Source organism: Agelaius phoeniceus, chromosome 28 (genome assembly GCF_051311805.1).
Source record: "Agelaius phoeniceus isolate bAgePho1 chromosome 28, bAgePho1.hap1, whole genome shotgun sequence".
In the NCBI taxonomy this organism is placed as follows: domain Eukaryota; kingdom Metazoa; phylum Chordata; class Aves; order Passeriformes; family Icteridae; genus Agelaius; species Agelaius phoeniceus.
The window spans coordinates 5,383,033-5,399,321 of NC_135292.1; the positions used below are offsets into that span (position 1 = coordinate 5,383,033).

The window sequence follows — 16,289 nt, forward strand, 5'->3', positions numbered from 1 at the left end:
GGACTGCTCTGGGACCGGGACCAGGACCGAGACCGGGAGCCCTCCAGGACTGAGACCGAGACCGTCACCGGAACCAGCACCGAGAGTGGCAGCGCTCTGGGACTGGGACTGAGACTGAGATTGGCACTGGGAGCACTCCAGGACCAAGACCAGCACCAGTAGCAGCACTGGGTCCAGAACCACTCTGGGACCAAGACTGAGACCAGCACTGAAACCAGCACCAGCACCGGCACTGAGAATGGCACCGCTCCAGGACCGAGACTGGGACTGAGACTGGGACTGGCACCGCTCTGGTACCAAGACTGGGACTGGGACTGGCACCGCTCCAGTATCGAGATCAACACGAGAACCAGAATCAGCCCCAGGAGTGCTCCGGGACTGAGATGGAGACTGAGGCAGGCACCGGAACCAGGATCAGCACCAGGATCACTCTGGGACCAGCACAAGGAGCAGGAACTGGACTGGAAATGGGATTGGAAATGGGATTGGCACTGGGATCCCTCCTGGACCTCTGCATTCATTCTGGGGAGCTTTGGCTGCGCTCCCGGGCAGGATGGGGAGGGACCCCTGGGCAGGGCGGGACCCCCTTGGTTCACATTGATCCGGTGCAGCCATCCCGGTCCATATGGTCCAGTTTGTATGATCCCAGTCTCGGCTCCTAATCCCCACGGTCCCAGCCTGTGAAATCCCAGTCCACATGATCCCAGTCTGTACAATCCCAAGCCATACAATCCCAGTCTACATGATGCCAGTCCACATGGTCCCAATCGGTGCAGTCCCAGTCTGTGGGATCCCAGTCCATATCATCCCAGTCTGTATGGTCCTGCATGGCACACACTCCAAGGACCTGGAATTCCAGTTCCCAGCCAGGAAAAGATGTTCCTGCCCTTGAAGGCAAAGCTCCTAAGAAGGGGCCGAAAGCCAAGTGGATCCTACAGTGACATTTCACTGCCAGCCTTCAGAACTTCAACCATGGCCATTGTAGCTCCTGCACTGGGAATTAAATCAGGGCAGGGTCTTTGGTGGCAGCTGCCCTGGGTCAAGGGAGACACTGAGAGAGAAACAGAGCAGGCAAAGAGAGGCAGGAGAGAAAGGAGGACACAAACACAATCAGCTGAGAAGGTGGCACTAACTCTGAAAGTTTTATTTGCTATCAAATACATCCCACCCACCCAGCCCCACACAATCCCAATCCCATCACTCCAAATTGGGATTGCACTTCTCCCAATCTCCTTCACACCCCATCTCACTCTGGCAGCTGTGGAATGGAGTGAGTCTGGTGTGGGACTGAGTTTTTTAGGGTGGGAACAAGGCATTTTGATGTGGGATTGAGCCTGTATGAATTAAAATTCAGTTGTTTTCAGTGGGATTCACTTGTTTTGAGGTGACTCTCTTGGCTTTTGGAGTGCAAAGAGATGGAGAACACTGCACAAAATCCCCCCCCCAGACTACACAAATCCTTCAGAATATTCTCTCCAAACCATCAATTTCCCATTAAAAAAACTCTGAAATTGTGGGACTTTAGACATCTTTGATCAATTTTTTTCTTTAAACACTGTTTTGGCTGTTTTTAAGGGATGAAGATGAATCAGAAAAAAATGCCAAACAAAAGGACAAGCAGGCAGGAGTGTTCCCAACATGGATCACAGGGAATGTGAGTGACCAGGGCTGTGCCCAAAGTGCCTCCTCCAGTGGAGGATGGAGCTGCAGCAGCGCACGAAGCTCTTCCCGCACTCGGGGCACTCGCAGGGCTTCCCTTACCGGTGCCTCCGTTGGTGTCGGGTCAAGGTAGAGCTCCTGGAGAAGCTCTTCCCACACTGGGGACACTCGTAGGGCCTCTCCCCTGTGTGGATGCGCCGGTGCCTGACGAGGGTGCAGTTGCGCTGGAATCCCTTCCCGCAGTCTGGGCAGCGGAATGGCCTCTCCTCTGTGTGAATCCGATAGTGCAGGAGGAGATTGGAGCTGGTCTGAAACCTCTTCCTGCATTTATCACACTCGTAGGGCCTCTCCCCTGTGTGGATGCGCCGGTGCTTCACAACGTCGGAGTTGTACTTGAATCCCTTCCCACAGTCGGGGCATTGGAAGGGCCTCTCCTCTGTGTGACTCTGATAGTGCTGGAGAAGATGGGACCTGGTCTGAAACCTCTTCCCACACTTGGAGCACTCATAGGGCCTCTCCCCCGTGTGGGTCCTCTGGTGCTTGATCAGGTTGGAGCTCTCTCTGAAGCTCTCCCCACACTGCCCACACTCGTAGGGCCTCTCCCCAGTGTGGGTCCTCTGGTGGCTGATCAGGTTGGAGCTCTGGCTGAAGCTCTTCCCACACTCCCCACACTCGTAGGGCCGTTCCCCAGTGTGGGTCCTCTGGTGCCTGATCAGCTCGGAGTTCCACCTGAAGCTCTTCCCACACTCCACGCACGTGTGGGGCTTCTCCCCATCATGGAGCTGCTCATGGAGCACCAGCTCCGAGCTCTGCCTCCATCTCCGGCCGCCTTCCCGGCCCAGGCTGGCTCTTTCCCCCTCACATCCCCGCCATCTGCGTTTGCAGCCCCTCCTCGTGTGGCATCTCCAGGCCTTTTCCTCCCCGTTGGCTTCCTGCGCCGTGGAGCCGCTCAAAACGGCCTCTGCCACCAGGTTCTGCCGCGGGCATTTGTCCTCCCTGCTCTCCATGCTCAGCGCCTGCTCTGGGCGAGGAAGGACAAGGTCAGGATGGGATTTGCCTCCGTGCCACAGGCAAGGGCAACGAGATCCCCCCAGGGCTGTGCTGCAGCCGGGGGCCGTGCTGGGCTGGGAGATGGAGCAGCACAGAGGGGAAAGGGGCACTGACTTCCTCCTCACCTGCCTCAGTGTCCCAGAGCATCTTCCTCTTCCTCACAGCCTCACAGGGGTTGGCAATGTGAAATCCTGGTTTGGAGAAAACAAGGGATGAGCACCTGGAGTTTGAAGGTCCCCCCACCCAAGTCCATCTCTACAAGTCACCAGCCATGTGGGCTCCAGAAAACCCTCCCAAACACCAAGATTCAGCCCTGAAAAAGCCTTCCAGGAGTTCCCCATCCCTGGTCCCTCCCCTCTGGTGTTCAGGGGTTCCCCCCTGTCCCAGCTGCTGGGGTCAAACTTGGATTGGGGGTCCCCCTTCTCCTGGGTGCCTGCCCTGCCCAGGCTGCTGGCAGTGCCAGTAATGCCAAAAGCTCCCCCCTCTTGGCTCTCCCCATTTCGGGATGCCGGGGCTCTTTGGGCTCCCGGGCTCCCTTCTCCCCTCATTCTCTGCTCTGCGCTGCAGCAGCTCCAAGGAGTCCCCCCTGCCCCTCTCCAGGCTCTTGAGGCTCCCGCCAATGGCGGCGCTCCCCCCTCTCTGGCCTCCCCACTTTGGCCTCCTGGGGGACACAGGGCTCTGCTCCTCCAGGCTGCCTCTGCCGGCAGCCGCCACCGCCACCCCCCGATGTCTCCCCGAGGGGCCTTTTCCGCTCAGCCTTGGACTTCTTCATTCTCCAAACATCCCCCCAAAAACCCAACCCAGGGACCCCCCGGGATATCCGGGCCGGGCTCCCCCTCCCCGCTCACCGGAGCCATGGGGGGGGCGATGATCCCACAGGTGGGGGCTGCGAATTCAGGCAGGGATCGAGACCGCGTGGCTCCCTGAGCTCAGCCTTGATCTGCCTTTGTCCCTCCTCTTCCTCTTCCTCCCATCGTCCTCTTCCATCCCCCCTCCAGCTCCTCTGTTATCCCCACCGGCTTCTCAACTTCCATCCCTGCCCTTCCATCCCTTCTCCTCCTCCCTAACCCCACCTCCTTCTCCTCCTTCCATCGCTGCTCTCTCTCCGCCTTCATCCCTCCCCTTCCATCCCTCCTCCCTTTCCTCCTCCTCCCCCCTTACCCCGCCTCCTCCTCCCCCTCCATCCCTGCCCTTCCCTCCTCCTCCTCCTCCTCCCCCAGCAGCAGCCACACCCTCGGTGCCCCGTTCCCGCAGCCCTCGCAGCCCGCGGCAGCAGCGGCCATGGAGCCGGGCTAGGTCGGCATGGGCAGCGCGGGGCTCTCGGCTGCTCCCAGCCGCTGCGGGCGGGGGGAACCCGGCCCGGGCCAAAGGAGAGGCAAACTGGGCAAACTGGGGGCTGCACATCCAAACTGGGCCTTGCTGGGGACCCTGCCTGGCCCCTGCCAGCCCTTGGGGCTCCTCTCGGCACATCCGCCAGGGGGGAACGCACACAGGCCTGGGGGATCCCAGCAGTGGCAGCACTGCCAGGGACTGGGCTGCACTGGGATCGTACTGGGAGCGACTGGGGCTGTACTGGCTTTGTACTGACATCAGACTGGGATCATACTGGGATTATACTGCCGTACCAGGGCAGATTGTGATCACACTGATGGAGGGTGGAATCATACTGGGAGTGAGCAGGAGTCTGCAGGAGGCAATTGAGAGCCTGTTAGGGGCAAATGGGATATACTGGGAGTGACTGGGATTATGCTGAGGGTGACTGGGAGTAGCTGTGAGCAACTGGGATCATGGTAGGAGCAACTGGGAGGAACTGGGTGATTGGAAACTGCTGGGCTTATACTGGGATGAACTGGGATCATGCTGGAGCTGACTGGGATCATTCTGGCACTGAGTGCCACTACACTGAGGCTGACTGGGAGTGCTTGGGAGCAAATGGGATCATACTGGAAGGAACTGGAAAGATGCTGGAGGGAACTGGGCTACACTGGGACATACTGGGAGTGACTGGAACAAAAGTGAAGGTGAAAGAGAGAAACTGGAACCATGTAGAGCAAAACTGGTTCATACTGGCAGGGACTGGGAGCACACTGGGGCCATATTTGGATCATACTGGGAGGGACTGGACTAATACTGGGAGGATCTGAGAGGGACTGGGAGCACACCCTGCACATCATCCCCCAGACTGGGCCTGACTGGGAGCAACTGGGAGCACGCTGGCAGCAAATGGCATCATACTGGGACTGACTGGGCTGATCTAGGGAGCAACTGGAACCATGCTGGAGGCAGCTGGGACCATACTGGGAGAGATTGGAAGCAACTGGGATTATACTGGGACCCCACTGGGAGGGCTGGCATGTGACTGGGATCAAACTGGAGCTTACTGGGATCATATTGGGGTTGAAAGGGAGCGACTGGGATCACACTTTGGGCTACTGGGAGCAGCTGAGGGAAACTGGGATGATGCTGCAAGCAAACTGGAGGAACTGGGAAGGACTGGATGCATGCTGGGGGCAACTGGGATATACTGGGCATGACTGGGGGATCATACTGGGATAACTGACACCTTACTGGGGCCACTGGCAGTGCCTGGGAATGACTGCAGACATGCTGGGGGCAACTGGGATATACTGGGATTGTCTGGAACCATCCTGGGGGGACTGGAACCACACTGGGAACAACTGGGACCATGCTGGGGAGAACTGGGACCACGCTGGGGGCAACTGGGAGTGAGTGGGACCATGCTGGGAGGGACTGGGATCATATGGGGAGGGACTGGGACTAGAGCAGGGGCAACTGGGTCCAACTGGGACCATCCTGGGAGTGTCTGTAACCATAGGGGAGTGATGGAAGCACACTGGGAACAGCTGGGCCCATGCTGGGAGCAACTGGGATCCCACTGGGGGCACTGGCATCAGACTGGGAGTGACTGGGAGCAACTGGGATTAGACTGCAAGGGACTGGGATCATACTGGGAGTGGCTACACTCATACTGGGATTATACTGGGCGTGAATGGAACCCGACTGGGGCTTACTGGGAGCTACTGGGCCCATGTTGGGAGGAAAATGTGACACACTGGGAGCAACTGGGATCGGCTGGAAGGTTCTGGAACCATGCTGAGAGGACTGAGACTACAACTGGGGCAACTGGGATCATCCTGGGAGCAACTGGGGACACCCTTTGAGCAACAGATGGAAACTGGGATGATGCCAGAGGAAACTGGGAGGAACTGGGAAAGACTGGGATCATTCTGAGGTCACTGAAACATACTGGGAGTGTCTCTAACCATCCTGGGGGCACTGGAACCACACTGGGAACAGCTGGGACCATGCTGGGAGCAACTGGGACGATGCTGGGGGAAACTGAATCTGCCCTGGAGGCAACTGGGCACGACTGGGACCCTGCTGGGAGGGACTGGGACTATTCTTGGGGCAACTGGGATCATCATGGGAGGAACTGGGAACATCTGGAATTATGCTGGGAGCAACTGGGATCACACTGGGATCCCAGTGAGAGCAGCTGAGTCCATGCTGGGTTACACTGGGATCTCATTGAGAGCGACTGGAATCACACTGGGATTGACTGGGAGTGGCTGGTTTTGTGGATTTGGGGGGTTTGGATTTTGGGGGATTTTCTTGGCATTTTGAGGGGGAGTTTTTCTGGGGGAGTTTGGGGGTTTATTGAAATTTCTTGTGTCTCTTTTTGAATTTTTGGGGTTTTACTGGGATTTTGTTGGGATTTTTTGGGATTCTCAGAAATTCCTGGGGTTTTATTGAGATTTTTAGGAGATTTTGGGGCATTTTATTGGAATTGTGGTGGCATTCAGAGGGATTCATTGGGGATTTGGGGTTTTGGGGATTTTTGGTGGGATTTGGGGGGTTTTGGGTGTTGCCAGGATTTCTTTGGATCTTGGGGAAGATTTTTTGTGATTTTTTCTGATTTTGGGGACATCTTCGAGGGATTTGCCGAGTTTAATTTGGATTTTTGGGGTTTTTGGGATTCCAAAGGATTTTGTGGGCTTTTATTTGGATTCTAGAGTGTTCTAATGGGATTTTGAGAGATTTAATTGGGATTTTGTGGGTTTTATTGGGACTTTCACGGCTTTTAAGGAGATTTTGGTGCTTTTCTGCCCTTCCCCACACCCAGGGAATGCCCCAAAGCCCCCCTAAAATTCCACTAAAACTTCACAAAATCCTCAAAAATTACAAGAAAACCCTCCAAAACCCCAAAGAATCTCCAAACATCCCAGTGGAGCTCACCAAAATTTAAAAAAACTCACAGAATTTCCAATAAATCTCCCCCAAAAAACTCCCACAACCCCAACAAAACACCAAAAATCCAAAACCCCCCAAATCAACAAAATCCCCCAAAATCACATTGCCATCAGAAAACCCAATAATTCTCCCCAAAAACCCCAATAATTCCCCCCAAACTCCCAAGAAAATCTCCCAAAAAAGCCACCCCCAAATCCCCAAAAACCCTCTCAGAACCCCAAAGTCCCCACAAACCCCCCCAGACTCAGTGGGGCCGTCCTGGATCAGGGGGCACCGGCCGGTGGAAAGGAGCCACTTCAGGGGGCCCTGGGAGCTTTTTGGGGAGGGGGCACCATGGGAGACCCCCCAAAAACGGGGGGTGGGAACCCCTGCAGTGCCCCCTCCCCCCGAAACCCCCAGACCCCGGTTCAGGGTGGGCCTGGGACCCCCCGGGACCCCCAAATCTCCCCCAGGCCCCCCAGAGCCCCCCAAGGTTGGCCCAGGACCCCCCCTGAGAGCCCCCAGACCCCAATGGGGCCCAGCCCAGGATGTCCCCTGAGACCCCCCCCCCCCCAGACCCTCCCCAAGACCCCACCCAGGACCCTCCAGACCCCTCCCCAAACCCAACTCAGGCTCCCCCAGCCCCTCCCCAGATCGCGCCGGGACCTCTCCCCAAAACTCCCCAAATCCCCCCCCCCCACCAGACCCTCTCCCAAAACCCTTCCAGACCCCCCAAAGCCCCTCCCCAAACCTCCAAAACCCTCCAGGACACCCTCAGGACCCCCCAGAGCCCTCCCCAAATTTCCCCAGGACCATCCCAACACCCCCAGACCCTCCCAAGACCTTCCTACGACCCCTCCTCAAAACCCCCCCAGACCCTCCCACGACCCCCTCCCCCTCCCAAGACCCCTCTTAGGACCCATCCGCACCCCCCAGGTCCCCCCACAGTGCCCCAGGACCCCTCCCCAGACCCCCCCAAACCCCCGGACCCCTCCCCAAAGCCCCCCCAGACGCCCCCGGACCCTCCCCCGCCCCCCCGATCCCCTCTCAGGCCCCTCCCGCTCCTGTCCCGAGCCCGGGGGGTCCCGGCGGCGGCGGGGAAGGGGGCGCCGCTTCCGGCTCGCCTCTCATTGGCTGGGACGGCGCAGGGGAGGCGGGCCTTGCTGAGGGGAGCCGCGTCGTGATTGGTTAGTTCAGGGATGTGCAGCGCGCTGATTGGTTGGTTCGGGGCGGGGCGTGCCGCTATTGCTGAGAGCCCGCACACGCGGTGGAGGCGCGAGATTGTGAGGGAGAGCGGAGCTGAGGTGGGGCCGGGGGCAAACTGGGGGGGTTTGGGGCGGGTCTGAGGGGAAATTGGGGATTTTTGGGGGCATCGACGGGAAACACGAGGGTGTGCGGTGGGTTTGGGGGGAATGAGGGGGTCTGAGGGGGCTTTGGTGGGTCTGAGGGGGCTTTAGGGAGCTTTGGGGGGAGCTTGAGAGCGTCTGGAGCGTTCTCAGGTGGGTTTAGGGGGAACTGAGAGGAATTGGGAGAGTCTGAGGGGATTTTGGGGGATTGCGAGAGGATCTGGGCCGTTCTGAGGTGGGTCTGGGGAATTTCGAGGAGTCTGAGGCGATTTCATGAGGTTTGGGGGGATTGAGGCGTCTGAGGGGAATTTGGGGCAGTTTGATGGATTTGGGGGTGTCTCAGGTGGGTCTGGGGTGAATTTTGGGGAGAACTGGGGGGGGTTGAGGGTTCTGGGGAGGTTTTGGGGGTCCTGGGGAGGGTTTGGGGGTCCAGAGAGGTTCTGGGCCAACACTGGGGGAGCTCTGCGGGGTTGGGCGTTCCTGGAGGGGTCCCGGGGGAGATTTCGGGGTGCCGGGGGGTCCCAGGCCCACCCTGAACCGGGGTCTGGGGGTTTCAGGGGGAGGGGGCACTGCAGGGGTTCCCTCCCCCGGTTTTTGGGGGGTCTCCCATGGTGCCCCCTCCCCAAAAAGCTCCCAGGGCCCCCTGCAGTGGCTCCTTTCCACCGGCCGGTGCCCCCTGATCCAGGACGGCCCCACTGAGTCTGGGGGGGTTTGTGGGGATTTTGGGGTTCTGAGAGGGTTTTTGGGGATTTGGGGGTGGCTTTTTTGGGCTTTTTTGGGATTTTGTTGGGAGTTTAGGAGGGATTACTGGGGGTTTGGGGGAGAATTGTTGGGGTTTGAGATGGTATTGTGATTTTGGGGGGTTTTGTTGATTTGGGGTGTTTTGGATTTTTGGTGTTTTGTTGGGGTTGTGGGGGCTTTTGGGGGGAGATTTATTGAAAATTTAGTGAGTTTTTTAAAATTTTGGTGAGTTCCACTGGGATGTTTGAAGATTCCCTGGGGTTTTTTAGGGTTTTCTTGTAATTTTTGGGGATTTTGTGGGGTTTTAGTGGAATTTTAGGGGGGCTTTGGGGCATTCCCTGGGTGTGGGGAAGGGCTGAGAGGCACCAAAATCTCCTTAAAAGCCCCAAAAGTCCCAATAAAACCCACAAAATCCCAATTAAATCTCTCAAAATCCCATTAGAACACCCTAGAATCCCAATAAAAGCCCACAAAATCCTTTGGAATGCCAAAAACCCCAAAATTCCTGATTAAACTCTGCAAATCCCCACAAAATATCCCCAAAACCAGAAAAAGCCCCACAAAATCTCCTGCAAGATCCAAGGAAATCCTGGCAAGACCCAAAAAAACCCACAAAACCCCACAAATCCCACCAAGAATCCCCAAAAAACCCAAATCCCCAATGAATCCCTCTGAATGCCACCACAATTCCATTAAAATGCCCCAAAATCTCCTAAAAATCCCAATAAAACCCCAGGAATTTCTGAGAATCCCAAAAAATCCCAACAACATCCCAGTAAAATCCCCAAAATTCAAAAAAAGCCACAAGAAATTTAAATAAACCCCCAACCACCCCCAGAAAACTCCCCCTCAAAATGCCAAGAAAATCCCCCAAAATCCAAACCCCCCAAATCCACAAAACCAGCCACTCCCAGTCAATCCCAGTGTGATTCCAGTTGCTCTCAATGAGATCCCAGTGTAACCCAGCATGAACTCAGCTGCTCTCACTGGGATCCCAGTGTGATCCCAGTTGCTCCCAGCATAATTCCAGATGTTCCCAGTTCCTCCCATGATGATCCCAGTTGCCCCAAGAATAGTCCCAGTCCCTCCCAGCAGGGTCCCAGTCGTGCCCAGTTGCCTTCAGGGTAGATTCAGTTTCCCCCAGCATCGTCCCAGTTGCTCCCAGCATGATCCCAGCTGTTCCCAGTGTGGTTCCAGTGCCCCCAGGATGGTTAGAGACACTCCCAGTATGTTTCAGTTACCTCAGAATGATCCCAGTCTTTCCCAGTTCCTCCCAGTTTCCTCTGGCATCATCCCAGTTTCCATCTGTTGCTCAAAGGGTGGCCCCAGTTGCTCCCAGGATGATCCCAGTTGCCCCAGTTGTAGTCTCAGTCCTCTCAGCATGGTTCCAGAACCTTCCAGCCGATCCCAGTTGCTCCCAGTGGGTCACATTTTCCTCCCAACATGGGCCCAGTAGCTCCCAGTAAGCCCCAGTCGGGTTCCATTCACGCCCAGTATAATCCCAGTATGAGTGTAGCCACTCCCAGTATGATCCCAGTCCCTTGCAGTCTAATCCCAGTTGCTCCCAGTCACTCCCAGTCTGATGCCAGTGCCCCCAGTGGGATCCCAGTTGCTCCCAGCATGGGCCCAGCTGTTCCCAGTGTGCTTCCATCACTCCCCTATGGTTACAGACACTCCCAGGATGGTCCCAGTTGGACCCAGTTGCCCCTGCTCTAGTCCCAGTCCCTCCCCAGATGATCCCAGTCCCTCCCAGTATGGTCCCACTCACTCCCAGTTGCCCCCAGTGTGGCCCCAGTTCTCCCCAGCATGGTCCCAGTTGTTCCCAGTGTGGTTCCAGTCCCCCCAGGATGGTTCCAGACACTCCCAGTATATCCCAGTTGCCCCCAGCATGTCTGCAGTCATTCCCAGGCACTGCCAGTGGCCCCAGTAAGGTGTCAGTTATCCCAGTATGATCCCCCAGTCATGCCCAGTATATCCCAGTTGCCCCCAGCATGCATCCAGTGCTTCCAGTTCCTCCAGTTTGCTTACAGCATCATCCCAGTTTCCCTCAGTTGCTCCCAGTAGCCCAAAGTGTGATCCCAGTCGCTCCCTTTCAACCCCAATATGATCCCAGTAAGCTCCAGTGTGATCCCAGTCACACGCCAGCCCTCCCAGTGTGGTCCCAGTATAATCCCAGTTGCTTCCAGTCTCTCCCAGTATGGTCCCAGCTGCCTCCAGCATGGTTCCAGTTGCTCCCTAGATCAGCCCAGTCAGTCCCAGTATGATGCCATTTGCTGCCAGCGTGCTCCCAGTTGCTCCCAGTCAGGCCCAGTCTGGGGGATGATGTGCAGGGTGTGCTCCCAGTCCCTCTCAGATCCTCCCAGTATTAGTCCAGTCCTTCCCAGTATGATCCAGAGAGGAGCCCAGTGTGCTCCCAGTCCCTGCCAGTATGAACCAGTTGTGCTCCACATGGTTCCAGTTGCTCTCTTTCACCTTCACTTTTGTTCCAGTCACCACCAGTATCCCCCAGTGTAGCCCAGTTCCCTCCAGCATCTTTCCAGTTCCTTCCAGTATGATCCCATTTGCTCCCAAGCACTCCCAGTCAGCCTCAGTGTAGTGGCACTCACTGCCAGAATGATCCCAGTCAGCTCCAGCATGATCCCAGTTCACCCCAGTATAAGCCCAGCAGTTTCCAGTCACCCCCAGCGTGCAGCCAGTCACTCCCAGTTGCTCCTGGCATGATCCCAGTTGTTCACAGCTGTTCCCAGTCACCCTCAGCATAATCCCAGTCACTCCCAGTATATCCCAATTGCCCATAACATGGTGTTAACTGCCCCCCCCCGAAGGCTCCTACTCGCTCCCAGCATGATCCCAGTATGATCCCAGTATGATCCCAGTATCCATCAGTGTGATCACAATCTGCCCTGGTATGGCAGTATGATCCCAGCATGATGTCAGTACAAAGCCAGTACAGTCCCAGTCACTCCCAGTACGATCCCAGTACGATGTCAGTACAAAGCCAGTACAGCCACAGTCGCTCCCAGTACGATCCCAGTGCAGCCCAGTCCCTGGCAGTGCTGCCACTGCTGGGATCCCCCAGGCCTGTGTGCGTTCCCCCCTGGCGGATGTGCCGAGAGGAGCCCCAAGGGCTGGCAGGGGCCAGGCAGGGTCCCCAGCAAGGCCCAGTTTGGATGTGCAGCCCCCAGTTTGCCCAGTTTGCCTCTCCTTTGGCCCGGGCCGGGTTCCCCCCGCCCGCAGCGGCTGGGAGCAGCCGAGAGCCCCGCGCTGCCCATGCCGACCTGGCCCGGCTCCATGGCCGCTGCTGCCGCGGGCTGCGAGGGCTGCGGGAACGGGGCACCGAGGGTGTGGCTGCTGCTGGGGGAGGAGGAGGAGGGAGGGAAGGGCAGGGATGGAGGGGGAGGAGGAGGCGGGGTAAGGGGGGAGGAGGGGGAAAGGGAGGAGGGATGGAAGGGGAGGGATGAAGGCGGAGAGAGAGCAGCGATGGAAGGAGGAGAAGGAGGTGGGGTTAGGGGGGAGGAGGAGGAGAAGGGATGGAAGGGGAGGGATGGAAGTTGAGAAGCCGGTGGGGATAACAGAGTAGCTGGAGGGGGGATAGAAGAGGACGATGGGAGGAAGAGGAAGAGGAGGGACAAAGGCGGATCAAGGCTGAGCTGGGGGAACCATGCGTTCCAGCCCTGCCTGAATTCGCAGCCCCCACCTGTGGGATCATCGCCCCCCCCATGGCGCAGGTGAGCGGGGAGGGGGAGCCCGGCCCGGATTTCCCGGGGGGTCCCTGGGTTGGGTTTTTGGGGGGATGTTTGGAGAATGAAGAAGTCCAAGGGTGAGCGGAAAAGGGCCCTCGGGGGGACATCGGGGGGGTGGCGGTGGCGGCTGCCGGCAGAGGCAGCCTGGAGGAGCAGAGCCCTGTGTGCCCCAGGAGGCCAAAGTGGGGAGGCCAGAGAGGGGGGAGCGCCGCCATTGGCGGGAGCCTCAAGAGCCTGGAGAGGGGCAGGGGGGACTCCTTGGAGCCGCTGCAGCGCAGAGCAGAGAATGAGGGGAGAAGGGAGCCCGGGAGCCCAAAGAGCCCCGGCATCCCGAAATGGGGAGAGCCAAGAGGGGGGAGCTTTTGGCATTGCTGGCACTGCCAGCAGCCTGGGCAGGGCGGGCAATGAGGAGAAGGGGGACCCCCAATGCAAGAGTGACCCCAGCAGCTGGGACAGGGGGGAACCCCTGAACAGCAGAGGGAAGGCAGCAGGGACGGGGAACCCCTGGGAGGCTTTTTCAGGGCTGAATCTTGGTGTTTGGGAGGGTTTTCTGGAGCCCAGATGGCTGGTGACTTGTAGAGATGGACTTGGTCGGAGGGACCTTTAAACTCAACGTGTGTTGGGGAAGATGAAACAGGAAAGCCTTATAAATATGATTGTCTGGCAAAAGATTTTGAGAATATAGAAACTATAAGCAAGATTGAAATGAAAGCAGGCTTTTAGATACCTTAGTTACTGAACAAGTGGAAAACAATGGTGTGGCCCAACTGAATGTTATCCTCTTCTGATGAAACAACTCCCACTGCTTGCAGACAGGTCCAAGGGTCACAGCAGACTCTACTAGCTCAGCTGAAGGGGTCCAAAGAGGAGTTTTTAGGGTTGAAAATGTAATACAGTATGGTGATGTAATGATTCTTACAGGCTATATGTAAATGCTAGTGGATTTGTATCTTGTTCTGGACTGGTTAGTGAGAAATAGAATATTTAACACAGAAGAAGATTCATTGTATTGTAACGGGAACCTTACTCTCTTACACTCTTACCCTCTTACTCTCTCACCCTCTCATCCTCTCTGCTCCTCTCTTCTCTCAGGCCTGCTCCAAGCTGTGCCTGGCAGCTCCAAGCAGGGCCCTGCACCCAGGCCCTTTGCAATAAACCGCAAGTTCCACGACCTGGCTGCAGAGATCTCTCGTCTCCGTCCGTCCCGACCGTGCTACCCCCGACGCTCCTACAAACGTGCTCATCCCTTGTTTTCCCCAAACCAGGATTTCCCATTGCCAACCCCTGTGAGGCTGCGAGGAAGAGGAAGATGCCCCGGGACACTGAGGCAGGTGAGGAGGAAGTCAGTGCCCCTTTCCCCTCTGTGCTGCTCCATCTCCCAGCCCAGCACGGCCCCCGGCTGCAGCACAGCCCTGGGAGGATCTCGTTGCCCTTGCCTGTGGCATGGAGGCAAATCCCATGCTGTCCTTGTCCTTCCTCCCCCAGAGCAGGAGCTGAGCATGGAGAGCAGGGAGGACAAATGCCCGCGGCAGAACCTGGTGGCAGAGGCCGTTTTGAGCGGCTCCACGGAGCAGGAAGCCAACGGGGAGGAAAAGGCCCGGAGATGCCGCACGAGGAGGGGCTGCAAACGCAGATGGCGGGGATGTGAGGGGGAAAGAGGCAGCCTGGGCCGGGAAGGCGGCCGGAGATGGAGGCAGAGCTCGGAGCTGGTGCTCCATGAGCAGCTCCATGATGGGGAGAAGCCCCACACGTGCGAGGAGTGTGGGAAGAGCTTCAGGTGGAACTGCCACCTGATCCTGCACCAGAGGATCCACACTGGGGAACGGCCCTACGAGTGTGGGGAGTGTGGGAAGAGCTTCAGAGAGAGCTCCAGCCTGATCAGGCACCAGAGGTCCCACACGGGGGAGAAGCCCTACGAGTGTGGGGAATGTAGGAAGAGCTTCAGCGCGAGCTCCAGCCTGATCAGCCACCAGAGGGTCCACACTGGGGAACGGCCCTACGAGTGTGGGGAGTGTGGGAAGAGCTTCAGCCGGAGCTCCCACCTGATCGGCCACCCGAGGACCCACACTGGGGAGAGGCCCTATGAGTGCTCCAAGTGTGGGAAGAGGTTTCAGACCAGCTCCAGTCTCCTCCGGCACTATCGGAGTCACACAGAGGAGAGGCCCTTCCAATGCCCCGACTGTGGGAAGGGATTCCAGCGTAACTCCACCCTCGTCACCCATCAGCGCATCCACACAGGGGAGAGGCCCTACGAGTGTGATAAATGCAGGAAGAGGTTTCTGACCAGCTCCAGGCTCCTCCAGCACTATTGGATTCACACAGAGGAGAGGCCATTCCAATGCCCCGACTGTGGGAAGGGATTCAAGCACAACTCCGACCTTGTCAAGCACCGGCGCATCCACACAGGGGAGAGGCCCTACGAGTGTCCCCAGTGTGGGAAGAGCTTCTCCTGCAGCTCTACCTTGACCCAACACCAAGGGAGGCACCGGTAAGGGAAGCCCTGCGAGTGCCCCGAGTGCGGGAAGAGCTTCGTGCGCTGCTGCAGCTCCATCCCCCACTGGAGGAGGCACTTTGGGCACAGCCCTGGTCACTCACATTCCCTGTGATCCATGTTGGGAACACACCTGGCTGCTTCTCCTTTGGTTTGGCCTGAACTTTTTCTCTTCTCCATCTCTCTGTCCTCCAAAAGCCAAGAGGGATGGAACAGTCACCTCAAAACCACTCAAATCCCTCTGAAAATAACTGAATTTTAACCCAAAAAGGCTCAATCCTACCTCAAATTCCTTGTTCCCTCCTCAAAAAAACTCAATACCAGGCCAAACTCACTCCATTCCACAGCTGTCAAGTTGAGATGGGGTTGGAAGGAGATTGGGAGAAGTGGGATCCCAATTTGAAGCAATGGGATGAGGATTGTGTAGGATGTATTTGATAGCAAATAAAACTTTCAGAGTTACTGATTTCTGTCCCGTTCATTTTCAGTCATTTCTGTTTGCAGAGTGCCACCTTGTCAGCTGATTCAATTCCTATAAAAATCCCATTTTTTAAATCATCTAACCCAAACAATCCAAAAACCAATATCAAAATAAAACCACCTGCACACAATTAATTTTTTAAAAATAATTTTAATTTTTCAAGAGTACTTAAGGATGTTATTAAAGTTTAATTGTTTGGTTGAAATGTTTGAGAAATTATACTGATGTTTGGTTTTGTGTTTAGTATATTTGTAATATGAATTGTTTAACTAAGAGGTGTTAGATTGCTTGTTAGTTTCTTTAGATTTTTTTTTTCTAAAGTACATTAGTCATCGAGTTAAAATTTTCAAAAGGTATTTCTTGATATATAATTTGTTTATTTATATACATTGGTAATATTATAGTAATAGTTATTCTTGGTTTGAGTTGAATCATAGTTGGAGCATTGTAAAGAAGAGTTGAGATTTTTTTAATTATAAAAAAATTTAAAAAAATATTAAATTTCAATTATTATTATTAAATATTTA

General features: G+C 56.2%; 3 protein-coding genes across 3 annotated transcripts in view; 2 read left to right on the plus strand and 1 right to left on the minus strand.

Annotated features, from left to right (window-relative positions):
* LOC143696047 (uncharacterized) overlaps positions 1 to 16,289 on the plus strand; it is a 343,050-nt gene that overhangs the window by 269,724 nt on the left and 57,037 nt on the right. Inside the window, exon 5 of the mRNA XM_077191253.1 lies at positions 14,478 to 15,065. Within this exon, the coding sequence (XP_077047368.1) occupies positions 14,478 to 15,065 (588 nt within the window). The remainder of the gene's footprint in view (positions 1 to 14,477; positions 15,066 to 16,289) is intronic.
* Positions 1,119 to 2,674, minus strand: LOC143696101 (uncharacterized). Its single transcript, XM_077191308.1, has one exon. The coding sequence runs from the start codon at positions 2,664 to 2,666 to the stop codon at positions 1,758 to 1,760; it is 909 nt and encodes a 302-aa protein (XP_077047423.1). The 5' UTR covers positions 2,667 to 2,674; the 3' UTR covers positions 1,119 to 1,757.
* LOC143696103 (uncharacterized) overlaps positions 12,597 to 16,289 on the plus strand; it is a 136,133-nt gene continuing 132,440 nt past the window's right edge. The window contains exon 1 of the mRNA XM_077191309.1: positions 12,597 to 12,775. The gene's annotated coding sequence lies outside the window, so the exon portion shown is untranslated. The remainder of the gene's footprint in view (positions 12,776 to 16,289) is intronic.